Here is an 18110-nt window from a genome sequence, read left to right on the forward strand (position 1 = left end):
TCGAGCCGAGGCCTTATAACGTCGCAGCGCCCCCCCCCCCCCCTTTCCTTCTTCCCTTACCTTCGCATTTTGCTCCAGTGCTCCAGCAATTCATGTGTGACCAGTGCTCCGACGACTTCAGTGACCTCAGTGCTCCGGCGACTTCGCGTCCTCCCCCGCGACAACCTCTTCCATCTTTTCTGTAAGCTTCATTCGATCTCTCGCCATTCCTTTGGATCTTTGCCTCTTTTTGTGTTTATCGCGCTTTCTATCCATCTTTACTTCCACCGAAATCCTCCTGTTTCGATTTTCCGATCATGGCTAGCTCTTCTCGGTCGTCTGACCCCACTCCTGGTCTCTGGTACCGTACCATGGAGACCAGATTCGATGTGGGTGATGCTGAGAACCTTAGGAATGTGTTTGAGATCCCCTCTGACCATGAGATAATCTTGGCCTCCCCGTCTGATCGGCCAAATGATCAGCCGACCGGTACTATTTGTCTTTTCCGAGACCAATTTGTGGTCGGTCTTCGATTCCCGATCCACCCGTTCATCACTGAATTTTGTAACTATTTCCACGTCCCCATTCCGCAGCTCGTACCCAATTCTTTTCGCTGGTTATTCGATGTCGTCGTGCTGTTTCGGCTGCACGACATTCTTTTAACCCCTCAAGCCTTCAATTACTTTTACTACCATAAACAGTCTGAACTAGGAACCTTCCTTTTTCAATCTCGGGTCGGCCTAGTGTTTTTCGATAAAATGCTAACCTCTAACAAACACTGGAAGGAGTACTTCTTCCTACGCCTCCCCGAGCGGCCCTGCTACCGAACGCGTTAGCAGGTCAGTTTACCTCCTCAGCCAGATCTGAAGAAATACAAGAGCCGGCCAGAATACCTTCACGCATCGACCATGCTAGCCGGCCAAAAATTTGACATCCATAAGCTGCCGCAGGAAGGGGTCATGTACATTTTCGGCCTAAGTCTGATTCGCTCCCGACTCCCATCCGGCTTAGGTAAGAAACTCCTTGGTTATTTCCTTTGAGTCTAACTGATTTCCTTTTTTTCTTTTACAGCCTACATTATGATGCAAGCACGGGTGGCCGGCTACAGCAAGCTGAAGGATGCTTAGATTGAGGCGGTCGCAGCAAAGGAGTTGGAGGGCCTTGGCCTTGCGTTGGTTGGCTCCCAGTAAGGCACAGTTGTTGGGAGCGGGGAGACGCCCGCCGTGGGCGAGGGCGCCGCCGACCAGCCGACCAACATTGAAGTGGCTAATGATCCGCTCCCAACCCCCGAAGCACAGCCTGCGGATCGGACTGGAGGCTCCGAATCTTTCGATGGAGTGCCCCTCCTGAGGCGCTGTACGGACAATCCACCCCGCTCCGCCACCTCGACTGTGGGGGTAGTCGAGCGGGTCGGCACCTCTTCTCCTACAACCCTTCAGGTCGCGACACAGCTTATTTCATCTGATCGGACCCCGTCGTTGTTCGAGATGCCACCGGAGGCCCCTGCTGCCCAGCCGGTTGCTTCTTTGTCGCCGACCCGAATCCCACAGAGACTACTGGTGTCCAGGATCAATCCTGGGTCTGCTGCTGCTCCTTCCGGTCCGGCGGTCTCCTCCTTGTCGGACCCGAGCGGTGGTGATCAGTGATAGCGACCCTCAACCTTCCATCAAAGGACTACCTTGAGCAATGCGCTTGTCCGACCATCCTCGAGCATAAAATTCTGATCCGCGAGCCACTTGCCGATGTTTGGGAGGGCGTGAGGGCCCAAGTGGCAACGATGTCACCAGGGGTGCTTGGCAATAGTCAATTATAGATATCCATCGGGGTACGTATTTCGTTTAACAATTCATAATTTACCTCCAATCGACGTTCAACATTTCCCTATATCTGTAGTACTGGGTGGAGAGCGTGGTCATGTGCCAGTGACTTGCTCTTGTGGAGGAAGAGATGAAGAACTCAAGATCTTAAACAACGCCTCTTCCTCCTAGGGGCCATCGGTCGTCGAGTTACAGGCCGATCTGGAGAAGGCCCAGAAGCTTCTCGAGGCCGAACTGAAGAAGTCCTCCGACCAGGAAGTCCGGCTGGGCCAGCTCGAGGCGCATATAAAGACTTATGATAAAAAGATCGAGCTGTCCACGACAAGGAAGAGACGAGCCATCGCCGACCTGGAGCTCAAGAACCAGGAGGCTCGACAGCTTTCCGAGAAGCTATCGACCCCTGAAAAATGTTATTCACAGCTTAAGGACACTTTCAAATAGGTCTAAGACGCCTTCCATTAGATAAGTTCTATCTCCCGAGGATAAAAATTTATCCTCGAGTAACAGCTAGGGAAGGCGCCTTCTATGGGCTGGAAGGCACCTTCGCACTGTTCATCGAAGGCACTTTCTGTTGGTGCGGTTAGCACTAACGGTCTAACCCAAATTTTGATGAATGACCAAATATGTTAAGTTAGTTTTGTTGTTGATCTAACACTCTGACCGAGTGTGCAAGAGAAGCCCAGACAAGTCGACGGACTGATCGGATGCCTGGCACGAAGCCCAGCTAGGTCAACAGGCTGACCGGATAGCTAGCATGAAGTCCAAACGGGTCGATGGACTGACCAGACGTTTGACACGAAGTCCAGCTAGGTCGACGGGCTGACCAGATAGCTGACACGAAGTCCAAATGGGTCGAAGGACTGACCGGACGTCTGACAGGTGAGTAAAGGTAAGTCACTAGAGGGGAGTGACTACGAGGACGCGTTCCCGGGAAGGGAACTTAGGCGCCGATTCGACTTAAAACAATTTCGGAACTCTAAGTCGAAATCGTGACTAGATTCCGGTCTCGGAAAGACGGAATCTAAGTCATACTCTTTCTATCTTGAATTATGAACTGTGCTAATAATCTGTTTTGCAGGAGATATGAGTGCCTCGGACTAACGTTTTTGTTGCAGGAAGGAATCTGCTGGAAAACAGGGTCCAGGCGCCTGGGAGGTACCCAGGCGCTCGGGAGGTACCCGGGCACCTGAGGCGGAATTTTTATCTCCAACGTCGTTGTGCCACGTGGAGTTCACTGGTTGGCTCGACTACGTCATGGTTGAAGCGCCCTGAAGGTTCCAGGCACCCCGAACCTCCTATATAAGGAGGGTCAAGGCTGAAGCTCTAACAACAACTCAAGAACTGCTCTCCTGTGCTCTTGCGACGTTGCGACACTCTTCCAACGACACGCTTTTCTTTTAATTCCTTGTTCTCGTCGGTATACTTTTACTTTAAAGCAATTGTACTTAGTTTGTAATAATTTTTGAATTGCTAGTGAATTGCCCATCGAAAGTATCCTTGTGTGAGGGCCTTAGAGTAGGAGTCGACATAGGCTCCGAACCAAGTAAATTGAACTATGTTAGCATTGTTCTGTTTCCTCGCTTATTCTGTTTCCGCTGTGCTTACTATTTACGAAAAATTGTTATCAATATTCACCGCCCCCCCTCCCCCTCTATCGACTTTCACGATCCAACACTTTCCATAAGGCAGAAGGCAGATCAGTTCCCATAAGCTAATCTCTTCTTGTGTGGGTGATGCTCCGGCTTGACGGAGTTGAATTCATCCGAACCCAATTTCGACTTTCTCCTCGAGCGGACTTCCTCCCCGATTTTTCGTCGGATGTCATACACGTCCTTCTCATCCACTGATATACTCTTCCGCAACATCTTATTCCTCGGATACACCAAGCTCGTCGGCTCATTTTTCGTGTCATCCTTCTCGCTAGCTATGTCTTCCGCTCGACTTCTTGTGTTACTAAGCTCCTGCACACTTAGACACAAAGATTAAATACACAGGACTTAACTTAACTTAGTTGACCACATCAGAACTACTTGGGATACTTACAATACTAATGTTCTTCGTCTCCAGTCCCTGCATGGTACATGTTCAAATTTTGTATTGTCGATGGAGCTGTAACTTGATGATGCCATAAAATACCAACCTAATAATCAAATGGGAATTACTTAGATTATTTTTTAAAAAATATAGTACAACATTGGTAGATTGAATAAATTACAACATTTATAGATTATATGCTATATCAATTCAACAACAAGAAATAAGCTATTTTGATTACTATATAAATTAGTAATAAGTACCACATAAATTATCACATCTTAATAATAAACAATAAGTAAAACATAAACTTATTGCTTCACGCTATCTCATGTTTTTAATATCCAAGTATCTCATCTAACAACTAACAACTTATTTATTTTAGATATGAGATATAACAAATCAACTACCAATTTCTTTAGAGATAAGAATGATGGTCAATTTACTTAGGTGAGCAAAAACCAAAACTAAGGAAAAGTTTTCGCAGTGGAAAAATTTTCATTGTTTACTTCATTAAAATTTTCAGATGGAAGAGAAATGCAATCCATCAACGGATGATTTTGGAGCCAAAATCATTCACCTCAAAATTGGACAGAAAGCGGCGGATGGAAAAAATGATGCATGTACCATTTTTCATTCACAAAATTACATCATATAAAAAAAAATAACGTATGCATCCTTTTTAACTCATAAAATTAGACCATGTACCTAAAAAAAATAACGTATGTATCTTTTTTATTTACAAAATTACGTTGCATGTGTCCACCTTCCTCTATCAAGATAAACAAACATACAAAAGAAGAGATTTTTTCACCCTTGCTCTTTTCTTTCTTTGAGCGCCTCCCCTAAAAAAAGGCAGGTATCAATGTAGTACTGCCCCTTGTCACATTTTATTTTAAAAACTTACTAAACCAAAGCCACTACTCCAAAACCAAAACTCCAACCCAAACATCAAGAAATCCACATATACGCACAAAACAACTATGGTTTAGGAATAAAGTAGTTTATTCAAAAATAGTTAATTGGTACTATATCTTGAAGCAGAGTATATAAATATCAAAATAGAATAAGAAAATGGAACAACATAAATTTCAACAGAATTCAATCAAAATTGTTAATTAAGAGTTCCATTGACTCAACTTTTAATTTGAAACGCCAAATGACAAAAGACATAATTTGAAAGGCATAGGTATTGATGACCAAATTAATAAACACAAGGGGATAAGACTATAAGAGGCAATCTCCACCCACATCAATGACTTCTCTTTTTGAACAGAAAACTCCTGGTTTTGAGTAAAATGATATATGATACATCTTGAATCTCCACCCTAGACCCGTAATGTCTTTTCATAATTTATACGGTAAATATAAATTATCTTTAGGCAATGATGCAAAGTATGTGCCACAACCTTGCTTCACAACCCTAGGGCATGGAGAGTTGACCCTAGTAGCTATCCTAAGGTGAACTGAGCAAGTACCTTAGACCATCTCCAATGTACATCACCAAATTTGGTGCAATTTTCACACCAAAATAATATTATTTCAACACCAAATACTATTTCAATTCCAACCCATCATCATCATATCACACCAAAAAGAAATATTCTTTAGAATATTCTATAATTCTTATTAATTTTTTTATATGATAATTATTATATTTAAAATTAATACTTCTTAATATTTGATATTTTAAATTTTTTAAAATTTAGTATCCAACTAATTAATATATATATATATAATTTTTATTTTTAATTAGTGATCTTCCTGAATATTAGTATTATAATATTATTAAAGTAATTTTAAGTTTATGTGTGCTTTAATAGTATCGTTTGTACCATGTACTTGTTTGTTAAGCTTAGTTAATTATGTTTTTAAGTTTGTATTAGTAATATTTTAATTTAATGTCATTACTATCTTTATTTTGTATGTCAATGTAATGGGTAATGTATTGTATATTTATGCATACAAATTTTTTTAATATTTTATTATATTATGTTTATGAAATTAGTGATAATTTATAAATGTAATTATAATTAAAATATATTAAATAAAATTAAAATAATAATTTTAATAAATTAAATATTTACAAATATATATAATAAAATTTAAATATTCTATTAAATGCACTTAATTTAAATTTATAATAAATAATAATTATATTTAATTATACTATAAATAAATAAAAAGAAAATAATAATTATTAATTAATTACATTTGATTTTATAATAATATAATAAAAATAAAAATAAAAAAATCTCTCCATCACCAAATATGGTGATGTGAATAGTGCAACACCAAATACATCACTATATTTAGGATGAGTTTTGATGTATGGGTTGGAGTAATTTGGTGTAAAATTGACATTAAATTTGGTGTTTTGGTGATGGATTGGAGATGCCTTTAGGACAAATCGAGTAGCATTAAGAACCAAACAGAAAAAAATCGATTTGGACCCAAAAAAAAAAAAAAATAAAATAAAATAAAAAAATAAAATAAAATATATAAAATCAACTAAGGAAACTAACGTAATCCATTCCAACACTCATAGAAAATCATTCGAGGAGCAAATTTAGGATAAGGGAGGGCTTATAGTAGAGGAGATTGGAATAATAATAATAATAATAAAACGAAGGATGGTTTTTGTCCTCCTCCTCCTCTTGTCCTTCTTCCTCTCAAAATTACGCCTCAAAAAATCACGATCCCAGATCTAGGGTTTACCCACTCGCCAATTGCCTTCCATCACCGGAGCCCTACCTATCATGGCGGCCGTCTCCGTCGCCGGGGAGTGGCAGCTCCTGTACAACCGCTTCTACCGCAAGCTCACCATCTACTCCATGCAGTGGGGTCGAATCGACCTCTCCCGCCACCGCGTCGCGGCCGCCCCTTTCGGTGGCCCCGTCGCTGCTATCCGCGACGACTCCAAGATCGTTCAGCTCTACGCCGAGTCCGCTCGCCGCAAACTCCTTATCTTCAACGCCGCCGGCCGCCCCCTCGCCTCCGCCGTATGGGACCGCCCCGGCGGGCGCCTCGTTGGAATGGCCTGGACCGACGATCAGGTACTCGTTTGTGTCGTCCAGGATGGTACCGTCTACTCTTACAATGTCCACGCCGAGCTTTGCGCTCCGCAGTTCTCCTTGGGAAAGGAGTGTTTCGAGCAGGGCGTTGTCGAGTGCGTTTTCTGGGGCAACGGCATGGTGTGCATTACGGAGGGGTTTCAAATCTTCTGCGTCCCCGATTTCAAGAATCCGGTCCCGTGCAAGCTTGCTGATCCGGGAATCGAAGAGTACCCACTGTGCGTGGCCGTGATCGAGCCGCAGTACACCATGTCTGGAAACGTGGAAGTGCTGCTTGGTGTAGGGGATCACGTGCTAATAGTGGAAGAGGATGGGGTGCAGCAGCTTGGGGTCGGCGTGGGGCCTTTCCAGAAGATGGCCGTCTCTCAGAATGGGAAGTATCTTGCAACATTCACGCACGATGGACGTCTGCTGGTCATCCTGACGGACTTCTCTAGGATAATCTTTGAATATCCTTGCGAGGTTGGCTGAATTCTGTGCTCTCATTATTTTTCTCTAATTCCATTTCTGTCCACAGCATTTTTTTTCATGTGACTTATGGTTTTAGCTCATTTTCAAATTATTGAGATGCAATTCATGAAATTGCCAATCACTCATAAAATTGATTTTATTAATTGTTTCTTGTATCAACATTTGACAAAGCCACCTTCTTTCACTTGTAGCCTGTATGGATCCAATATGTCAAGACTAGATCAGCGAAATACAAATATTCCTAATGATGAGAAAAATGTAAGTTGAAAAGTGGAGAACATAGGAATATAGGATGTGGCTTGGTCTCCATCTGCTTGCTAATGAGTCAAATACATACTAAATACAAAAAGGAAATAAGAATCAATGAGCTCACTAATAATCAATATTCAACAAACAGAAACATGAGAGCTTCTGATAATGACCGTCGCAAGGATCTCTTGCTTTTGGTTCATTTGTGAAATTATAAAACTCACTTATGTTGTGCTTGTTTGGATAAAGAAGATATAGGAGAGAAATAGCAAAGTTTGAGCAAACGGAAAGAAAAAAATAAAATATATATGAAAGGAAAAGAAAAGATATGAGTGCTAATATCTTATTTCTACTCCATTCCATTTTCCATTTGGATGGAATGAAAGGAAATAAATAAAATTAATTACTTATTGTGTTTATTGGATGCTTAAATTTTATCTCCCTTCTTTCTGCCAGATCCAGGTGGAAATGAAATAAAAGAATTGGATGGAAACAAATTTCTTCTGCCTTGTTATTTTCTTTCAATTAAACAAGAGAAATTGATAATTTCGTTTCCATTTTTTTTTTCTATCTTAGTTCCATTGAGGTAAATACAACACTGAAGTTTACTTTGAAAGATTACAAGTTCACAATGTTAAACATGAAAACAAAAAGATGATTTGGAGAGGAAGGCAAATCTAGTAAAAATATTAAAAAAATGGAAGAGAAATCTTGTAAGATCAAATTTATCTTTTTTCTTCTTTGATTAGGAATGCTGATCCAGTAAAATCAAATTTTATTTAATACATTTTGATTTGGTTGAAAGAGGAATTGAGGATTCCTATACCATTTTTGTTTGCCAAATCAAGTTGTGGTTATGGAAATCACCTGCCCACAAGCACAAAGCAAATTATCTAACTCTGACATGGATCTTTCACATTGAGTGTCTTCGACTGTACACCTTTAAACCTTATCTAATCTTTATCCTCAATTTTACAAGTTAAATTTACAACATTAAATATAAAAATACAATTATGTATTCTTGTCCTATGGTACACCATTAACAATTCTCTGATTTTATCTTGTGATGACTGATGATTTCTAAGAATATTTCTCGGATCACCCTACTTGTGCCCTGCCAAAGTGTTATACTGTTGTTAATCTTTATATAATCTAGCACCACTGAAGGTTCAGCCTTGGTGGTAATGTTTAGTATATATATTAATCATTGCATCTGTGCAATTTTGATAAGGAAGTCTAATGGACTATTTTTTATTTGATATAATTCTTAGGGTACTTTCTTTCTTTTTATGATATTTAGTTATGTTTGAATTTGTTTCCTGCTAGAAATATTACCATTTATATAGAAGTTCCGTTTTTTCAGTTATCATGGATCTGGTTACCTATATAAGGTTGTGCGTCAAGTTAATTGCTTAGATAACTCTCGATATAGGACTACATTCACTATTTATTAGGAGTTGCAAGGATCTTTCAGGAGCTAACATTTGGACTACTTGGTCAATGGGACTCTACTACACATGGATCCTCACTTAATTGCACTTATTTGGATAACCTGCTTAGTAGGTGGGTTTCTGAAAAGCTCGTTTGCAAGGATTTTACCTCTCTTTCTGGTATATGTCTTATGTGTATCTGAACTCTAATCTTTATTTCTGTAAATTGCCCTCGTAAAAATTAAAATTCTGTGAAAGTAATTTATTGTCAATGAAGTTCATATCCAGTAGCTGGTTTTAATAGAATTGATTTTGTCTTTTATTTTATGTTGCTCCTGTAAAATAAAGGTGTTAATTACCAATCTCCTCTAGGAAACATCCTCCCTACATCCTCTCTGGTTGTAGGCAAGATACGCTTTGTTTCATGTGCTATACATGTGTGAATCAGGATTCCATATTTGTACACCCGTCTAAATGGAACACCTTCATGTTACATGTAGGGATACTTTCTTTTTCTTTTTCCCTTTTGCACCAATTTTTGCATGTTTCAAACTATATCATTTAACTATTGCTAAAAAATTTACTGTTATTTCAAGTGAACATTTACTTGTTAATTGATGATGCACATTTAGGTAAGGCAACTTTCAACTATAGGCCAATGTATTAAGCAAAGGAGCTGAAGTACTATCAACCTTATTGTGCTAATTAGTTGTTAGTGCTTGGAAATAATTTATCATAGAGGCTTTATTTTTTATTTGCAGTCTTCATTGCCTCCAGAGCAGATAGCTTGGTGTGGGTTAGATAGTGTGCTGCTCTATTGGGATGAAAAGGAGCTTCTTATGGTGGGTCCTAATGGAACTCCAGTGAGTTATATGTATGATGAACCCATAAGACTCATTCCTGAATGTGATGGCGTGAGGATTCTGTCAAATTCAAGCATGGAGTTTCTTCAGCGAGTTCCTGACTCTACTGTTTCCATCTTTCAAGTTGGTAGCACATTACCAGCAGCTCTGCTATACGACGCCCTGGAGCACTTTGATAGGCGCAGTGCTAAGGTGTTTTGCTAAGTCATCTTTTTTTCATGTATTTCACAAACTGAGAATATTTTCTATTTGTCATCCAACCATTTGATTGTATTTCATGTCTTATATTTTGTATGTATATCATAATTCTAATTGTTCTTTTATTTTCCATTTTGACAATTAGACCCATATTATAGATCTGAATATGTTTGGGATTTTCACTTTTAGCTATTTTAGAACATCATTGTAGTTTCATAAAGAAGGGCGTGGAGGAATCAATCCCCCAAAGAAAAGATAAGAATGGTGTGGAGGTTGAAATGAATAATAGCATTTAGATTTTAATATCTTGGGTGTAAGAGAAATGAATTACCTTAATTGTAGATAAATTTTACATGAAAATAACCACCATTTTTTGTGTTGATGTGAGTAAATGCTATTGTGCCAGGCCAACACTTTATATTTTCTTCTCGTGACTCATATTTCAATTTCATCTACCAGTCATGGAAAGGAGATGCAACACTTTAGGAAGAGAGGGGAGAAGTACCAACCAACAAAGAGGATGACCAAAGACAGAAAAATTGAGATTATGGACATATGGAGAAATTCCAATATAATATGTGCTCTTGAAGCTAATGTATTATTTAATCACGGCCTTGGAAAATTATCAGGTGGATTTTATTAGGATGCTACAAAGATCAACACTTCCATCTGAGGCACTACATTCATTTTGGTATTAGTCAAGATACTTGTAATGTTTTTGTGATTTTTTGCTAAGATTTTGAACCCAAATGGCTTTCTAATCACTATAGGCGTGTATGCAGAGGCTAAGTGGATAGGGATTATATAATTAAACTAATTTCAGTCGATCTCAATATGCTTTGAAGTTTGTGAAGTGGGCTGAGTGTTGTGCCTCAGCACTCCATTATATCAAAACTGTGTATAGAAATTCATTACTTGAAACCTTAGCCTCTAGGTTTTGTGCCTGAATTGTTAAATAATTTGTATTAATCCTTACTATTTCTACACTGGTGATTTCACAGGCTGATGAAAATTTAAGATTGATTCGCTCCTCGTTGGCCGAGGCAGTTGAGGCCTGTATTGATGCTGCTGGGCATGAATTTGATCTTTCACGCCAAAGGACATTGTTGAGAGCTGCTAGCTATGGTCGAGCTTTTTGCAGGTTGGTTCTAGCAGAAAGCAATCTTTTCATTGAAATCAGGGAGATATCTGAGTTTTGACATTATATATGTAATTTTTCCTAAAATGTTTTCTGTGACTGCCTTTTTTTTTTGATTGTGTGTATTCATAGTTGGCTGATTCACCTCAGATTAGTATTTGCTTTGACTGCTTTTGCTAAGTAGAATGATAAGCTGCGCTTATTAAACTTGCATTTTTTGTTATTATCTCATTTTTTTTCTGTATTGGCATGTTATTTTTACTCAGATTCTTAATTCAGGTAACTAGCATATGATAATTTGGAGCAGTAACTCTTCAAGTGCACTGAAAAGACTTGGTAGTAAATTGGTTTTACTTTAATCTATGCAAAATTACCCACCATAATTTTCTTTGGGATGTACTCTTGTGCTTGGAAATCTTAAGCTAGCTTCCATCTATGATCCTTATTGATTTATGAGGATGCATTCTCATGACATGTAACATGGAGCGTTGCATATTCCCTTTTGCATTTCCATTCCTTAATCTGTATTTAACCTTAATTCCATAATCAATGGAAGCTATTTTATCGTATGATTTGCACTTATGTGATTATTCATTTACAAATCTATCTTTTAAATGTTCTAGGACATTTGGCAAAATACTACATGCTGCATAACTTTGAATTGCTAGCTTAAACATACCACACTGGATAGCTTGCTAGTTTTCTATCTTGAATTTATAAGTTATGATTTATCCTTCCTTAAGCTGTATTCAACCTTAATTCCATAACCAGTGGAAGCTATTTTATCTAATGATTTGCAGTTATGAGATTATTCAGTTGCCATTTACCAATCCACTTTTTTTTTTTAAATGTTCCAGGACATTTAAACAAAAAACTACATGCTGCAAAACTCTGAATAGCTAGCTTAAACTTACCACTCTGGGATAGCTTGCTATTTTTTCTTTCTTGAATTTAAAGTTATTACATCACATAGGTTCTATTTCTAGACACCTGCTAATATCTTTTATTTATTTATTTTCTAGATAGTGGGAAGTTAAATACTGAAATAAATATTGTGCATATTTTTTGCCTCCTTTATATGCTGAGTAATTTATAATGCAACTTCATGACTCAGCAATTCTACTTTGAACTGCTTTTGATAGATTTCACAAACCATCATATATAATGAGCATTCATAACCGTGTTTTTAACATAAATTTTTACTTGTATGGTCTGATTGATTGGATCTACCAAACACATTGTTGTGATAGTCATTTTATGTTCATAGTTTCAAATGATATAATAGTTTTAGAACACTTAGTCTATGGCAACCATGAAAATGGTATCTATTTATTCTGAAAGAACTACTTATTTTTCTGATTTTTATCTTGACAATGATATCCAGTTGGCTTTGGCAGTCAGTTTACACGAGATCGTTTCCAAGAAATGTGTAAAATACTAAGAGTACTAAATGCTGTCCGCGACCATGAAATTGGAATCCCTCTCAGCATTCAGCAATACAAGGTCTTACTTTTCTGATGGTTTAGAACCATTATTGGAGTTTTATGTTCATTTTTCCTTTAACAGTAAACCATTTTTCACTCAGTTGCTCACTGCACCAGTATTGACTGGACGCCTGATTAATGCCAATCACCATCTTGTGGCTTTGAGAATTTCACAATACCTTAGCCTAAACCCGGTAAATTTCTTTATCCACATGATCTTTGGGTTTCTGTTTCATGTTTTTGTTAGGTAATTCTTAATGGTGAATTTTCTTGGAAACTGTGTTAGAGGTATGAATATTGTACTGTTAATGATGCAAAAGATTATGGTATTCTTTAATCCTTTTATTGGTTTTCAAGCTTTCTTCTTTCAAGCTCAAGGACAACAACCTTTAGTATATAAAAATTGATACTGGACAACCCTCTTCTATCGGATGCCTCCTAAGAACCTTCTGGAATATCAAATTCAAAAAACATCTATCTTCAGAAAATCAATTATTTTAAATATGAAAGGAGGTCAGAAAGTGATTAATGAGATACATCCCTAATTATTTGGTCTTTTGGATTTATTTTTTACAGTTCTGTGCCACACAGCTTTGTTTTTCATGTTTACATTTTTATTATATTTGATTCTAGGAGGTGGTTATAATGCATTGGGCTTGTGCAAAGATAACAGCTTCATCGGCTATTCAAGATTCTTCACTGCTGGAGATCTTGCTTGACAAGGTTTGAACTTCTGTTCTAGGGAAAATCTATAAAATTATATTTTGTAATATATCTGAGTCAAGTTTGGCAATTCTGTTTCAGATAAAGTTATGCAAAGGCATATCTTATGCAGCAATTGCCTCTCATGCAGACAACAGTGGGCGCAGAAAATTAGCTGCCATGATCGTTGATCATGAACCGCGTTCATCCAAGCAAGTAAGAGATGCTTCAAGTTCATTTGATGCTTTTGAATATTATAATTATATTATGTGAAAGATATTGTACTTAATATGATGGGATACATGTGTAACAAAAAATTTGAGGACTAAGTTTCTGAAGTTGGATAGTCTTGCTAATTGGTTCTTCCATAATTTTCTTGATCCACTGAATTCAGAGATTACATCTTATGATATATAGTTCCATTCACATTTAAGCTAGATGTGGAACAATTCTTACCATGCGGTTGACTCTATGATCCCAAATGCACTAATCTGTATTCTAGCAAAAAAAAAAAAGATTGATGTCGTACGAGTGACAAAGCTTCTTGTACCATCATTGGGAATGATACCCATTGTAGGATTTCATACTTTTAAGAATGCTATTTCTACTGTTATTGATGACAAATGTTCGGAACAAAAATTCCTTAGCAATCTTTATTTTAGTTTTGTTCCTTTCTTTCTTTTTTTTTTTTTAAAAACACTCTTTATAGCCCTGATACCATTCAATTGTGATGGTAAAACATCTAGTAGCTAATAATGTATCTGGTTTGATGATCATGTCAGAGGCTCTTAATGCTTATGTTGCATGCAAAGGTTGCCGATTTGCTGATAAGAGAATTTTCAATTTTTTTTAATATAAGTTCAAGTAACACATAATAATTGTGGATCTACTTTTAACAGGTTCCTTTATTATTGAGCATTCAAGAGGAAGACTCTGCCTTGGTGAAAGCAATTGATAGTGGTGATACTGACCTTGTTTATCTCGTTCTTTTTCATATTTGGCAGAAGGTATTGCATTTTGGAGAAATAAAATTTCATGTGTGAAGTGGAAACCTGAAGCTTGGTTTACCTAACATGGTGTCAAATTTATTATTTATCATTTTGTTGCAGAAACCAGCTTTGGACTTCTTTGGAACAATAAATGCAAGGCCTTTAGCTCGAGATTTGTTTATCACATATTCAAGGTATTACCTGTGTATGGTCTTGTTTGACAACTTTATCATTTCAAAATGCTTTTTTCTATCTTGGTAGGTCTTACAAACATGAGTTCCTGAAGGATTTCTTTCTTTCAACAGGTCGACTCCCAGTAAGTGATAAAGACTTCTTAAATAATAACTGGTTTTGTTAAGAGATTCTATGTAGCCTTTACCGTGATTCAAAAATGTGTATTAAGATTGCATCATTTAGTTCAACTATTGTTAATACCTCTCGGGACTTCTGTTTTGTTTAGTGATGGGAACTTTGGATAACTTTCATTCATGTAATGTTGCTGTTTTGTGATATACTTAATACTTATCTTCTGTTCTTGAGTGTAGATTGAACCTGTGCACTTTGTTAATTTTTGAAGCACTTGGATATGCATTCTTGTTGTTTGGACCCATTCCACAGTTGGAAATTTGTTGTTGCCTCACAATTAAATATATCTGGTCTTATATATGTAAGCAACGTCTTTTCAGGAGGTAGCTATCCTTTTGCTAAAAGAATCGTGGAAATTAGAAAAGAATCCAATGGCAAGCAAAGGATCTCCTCTCCATGGTCCACGGATTAGGCTTATTGAGCAAGCTCAGAAGCTTTTCTCTGAAACCAAGGAACATAACTTTGAAGCAAAAGCTGCAGAAGAGCATGCAAAGCTGCTGAGGTAAGCTAATAGGTGGAGTTTTGCATCTTTCTTTGGGAAGTCCATTTTAATTTTGACATGGCAAACGTCTTGGAATTCCATAAGTAGGCAGGGGTATGACTTTAACATGTATCTATCCTATGCTTAGGGTATTATGAAGTTATGAACTACTGTTTGGACAATAATAACATATCACTACTCTGCTCAATTTTTTTTTCCCATAGTATTCCATGCTTCCTAACTATTAATAGCATTTTTGCATCTTGTGTCATGTGATCTAAGATTTAATTACTCAGATGTGTCCTTTGGTCATCTCTACATTGGTTCTAACAAAAGGTTACAATTCCTTTTATTGATTTCCATGGCTTCACAGATTGCAGCACGACTTGGAAGTTTCCACGAAACAGGCAATATTTGTTGACTCTAGCATCAGTGATACGATACGAACATGCATTGTGCTGGGAAATCATAGGGAGGCAGCGAGAGTAAGGGCAGAATTTAAGGTATTTTGGATTCACTTTTACACTTTTTTGGACATTCTGTTTTTTTTTATTTGCTTTGGATTTTCAAAAGTTAATGGAAATTTAGGTTTCTGAGAAAAGATGGTACTGGCTAAAAGCATTTGCACTCGCTACAGTTAGAGACTGGGATGCTCTAGAAAAGTTTTCAAAGGAGAAAAGGCCACCTGGCGGTAAGTTATCTAGTATGATTTTTCTTGAAAAAAATCTATAAATCTGTCTTTCTGAAGAGATTTTTTGACACAGTAAAATTCTAAATGATCATTACTTAATTGTGGCTTCATCAGAGGTAGTTGTGCTTAAGCTTGATGAAGGACCATTGTAGATGGTGCCTCATAACAAAAATTTGAAAAACTGATGATTTATGCAACATTTATGATATATTTTTTTTCCCTTTTGTGTGATGATAGTCATGAAGCAATTTTGGTGGAACTTATCCTGTTTTTGTTTTATATTTTCGAGGACAACATTTGTGTGCAATCAAAATGCGCAGATAGCTTATTGTTACTCACATATCAGGTTATAAACCGTTTGTGGAAGCATGCATTGATGCTGATGAGAAAGCTGAAGCCGTCAAGTACATTCCAAAACTTACAGAGCCAAGAGAAAGATCGGAGGTAAAAAAGCAAAAATAATTTAGTACTTGTTCACTCCTAATCATCCCACGGCTATTTGAACTTTGGATGTTTCAAGCATTCTTCTCATCGTTAGTCTCCGTCACTTGAATATCATGTCATATTGATCTCTGCATAGAGTATATATTGCAGATAATCTAATTTCATCCAGTGTAGCACTAGTTCCTGTCCTAGTATTTGTTTAGTTGAGTGACATTGAAATATCAACATGCTATGGATGAACACCGACTTCCACCATCCCTATCATTGTGTGGTTTATTAAAGTTTAATTTTCAGGCTTATGCACGCATTGGAATGGCTAAAGAAGCTGCTGAAGCTGCTTCTCAAGCTAAAGACAGCGAAGAACTATTTGGGCGCCTCAAGCTCACACTGGCACAAAATACGTCTGCTTCATCCATTTTAGACACCTTGAGGGATCGATTATCCTTCCAAGGAGTCTATTAGAGAGCCATTTACGCACCATGTTGGTTCCCTTTTGCGACTTCGGTGATGTCTGTTTTATGCCCTTCCATCGCAGCCAGTGTGCCTATTTTGCCCCTCGTAATGGTTTATTGTGTAGAAACCTTTTGTTTTATCATATCTTTTGAAATTATTTTTGTTTTTTTTCTTTATTTAATAAAACATGCCTGTTATGGCTAACCTTGTTTTTTTGTGGGCTGTGCATAGATCAAATTATTTCATGGATTGATTTTTTATCAATAAAAAATTTTCCCAATTCAAAATCTATTTTTGACAGCGTGAAATAGACCACTTTTTTCCTAGAGGAGATGGGAAACGGCGGGGCATTATCTGTTAGTGCAAAGAATCAAAACAATGTCACTGCATTGTCTGTTAGTTTGCTTCTTTGTTGTTGATGGAACGAGGCATTTAACTGTGCATGATGCATATATTTCGGAACAAATTATTACTCTTCTTTACGGATGGCATTGAAATTCATCTCTGCAATTTTTATTATCGAATACCCTTTTACCTTGTCGTGATTCCCGTCACTTTATTCCCTTGCTTTTACTATGCCTTTTATGGTTGTCAATGGGGAATGTTCAGGATTTTTTTTCTTTTTTCTTTTTGTTAAAAGGTGAAATTACAGCTGTGTGGTGTATGCACGCAAGATGGAACATGCTATTTCCTTATATAGATAAAATTTTGTTTTTCAAATTTTTTAATTCTGTTTTCTCACCATTTGTTAATAGTTTGTCCATTTTTTTTTTGATCGTATTTCTTAGCGGCTGTCCGGCGAGTGAACCAGTTCCTATGCAAATCTATGATGTATATGCAGATTTTAAGCCCACGTTTTAGGTCATTTAAATAAAAAAAATGATTAATGTGTTGTCGAGTCTGGTCTGGATGATCTATTTGACTTCATAGAAATATGTCATAATTTAGAAATTAAATTATGAAAATAATCGAACATTACCATATACCTTCCACGTTTTAGGTGTCATCTTACTATCTTACTATTTTATTAAAAATCTCCCCCTTTTATTAATTAATTTTGATGAAGTTTAAAATAAATTTACGTTAATATCCTTTTTTCTATTCACACTAAAAATAATTTCAAGATTTATTAGTAATTCCACAAGTGAAACAATCAGTGATCTAGAGTTCGAGACTCAGCTGCGGTATATTATTATGAATTTTTCTCATCATTAATTTTCTCTGGTTGTTTTATATAAAAAAATATA

General features: G+C 37.2%; 1 protein-coding gene across 1 annotated transcript; it reads left to right on the forward strand.

Moving 5' to 3' along the window:
• The first annotated feature begins 6433 nt into the window (after positions 1-6433).
• LOC122040430 (protein VACUOLELESS1-like) lies at positions 6434-17150 on the forward strand. The gene is made up of 15 exons (XM_042599744.1): positions 6434-7366; positions 9816-10109; positions 11117-11256; positions 12651-12756; positions 12839-12931; positions 13371-13460; positions 13542-13655; positions 14339-14446; positions 14549-14622; positions 14690-14744; positions 15115-15296; positions 15649-15778; positions 15864-15966; positions 16313-16410; positions 16705-17150. The coding sequence occupies exons 1-15, from the start codon at positions 6590-6592 to the stop codon at positions 16870-16872; spliced, it is 2532 nt and encodes an 843-aa protein (XP_042455678.1). The 5' UTR covers positions 6434-6589; the 3' UTR covers positions 16873-17150.
• Positions 17151-18110: the final 960 nt, after the last annotated feature.

The sequence above is a fragment of the Zingiber officinale genome, chromosome 2A, assembly GCF_018446385.1.
Source record: "Zingiber officinale cultivar Zhangliang chromosome 2A, Zo_v1.1, whole genome shotgun sequence".
Lineage (NCBI taxonomy): Eukaryota > Viridiplantae > Streptophyta > Magnoliopsida > Zingiberales > Zingiberaceae > Zingiber > Zingiber officinale.

What these genes read in the sequence shown, in the direction of transcription:
- LOC122040430 (XM_042599744.1), top strand. Translation starts at nt 6,590, where the DNA reads ATGGCGGCCGTCTCCGTCGCCGGGGAGTGGCAGCTCCTGTACAACCGC. An exon ending in TATGGTCGAGCTTTTTGCAG is followed by an intron (nt 11,257 to 12,650) that starts GTTGGTTCTAGC and finishes TGGCTTTGGCAG; the next exon opens with TCAGTTTACACGAGATCGTT. An exon ending in TTGTTTATCACATATTCAAG is followed by an intron (nt 14,623 to 14,689) that starts GTATTACCTGTG and finishes CTATCTTGGTAG; the next exon opens with GTCTTACAAACATGAGTTCC.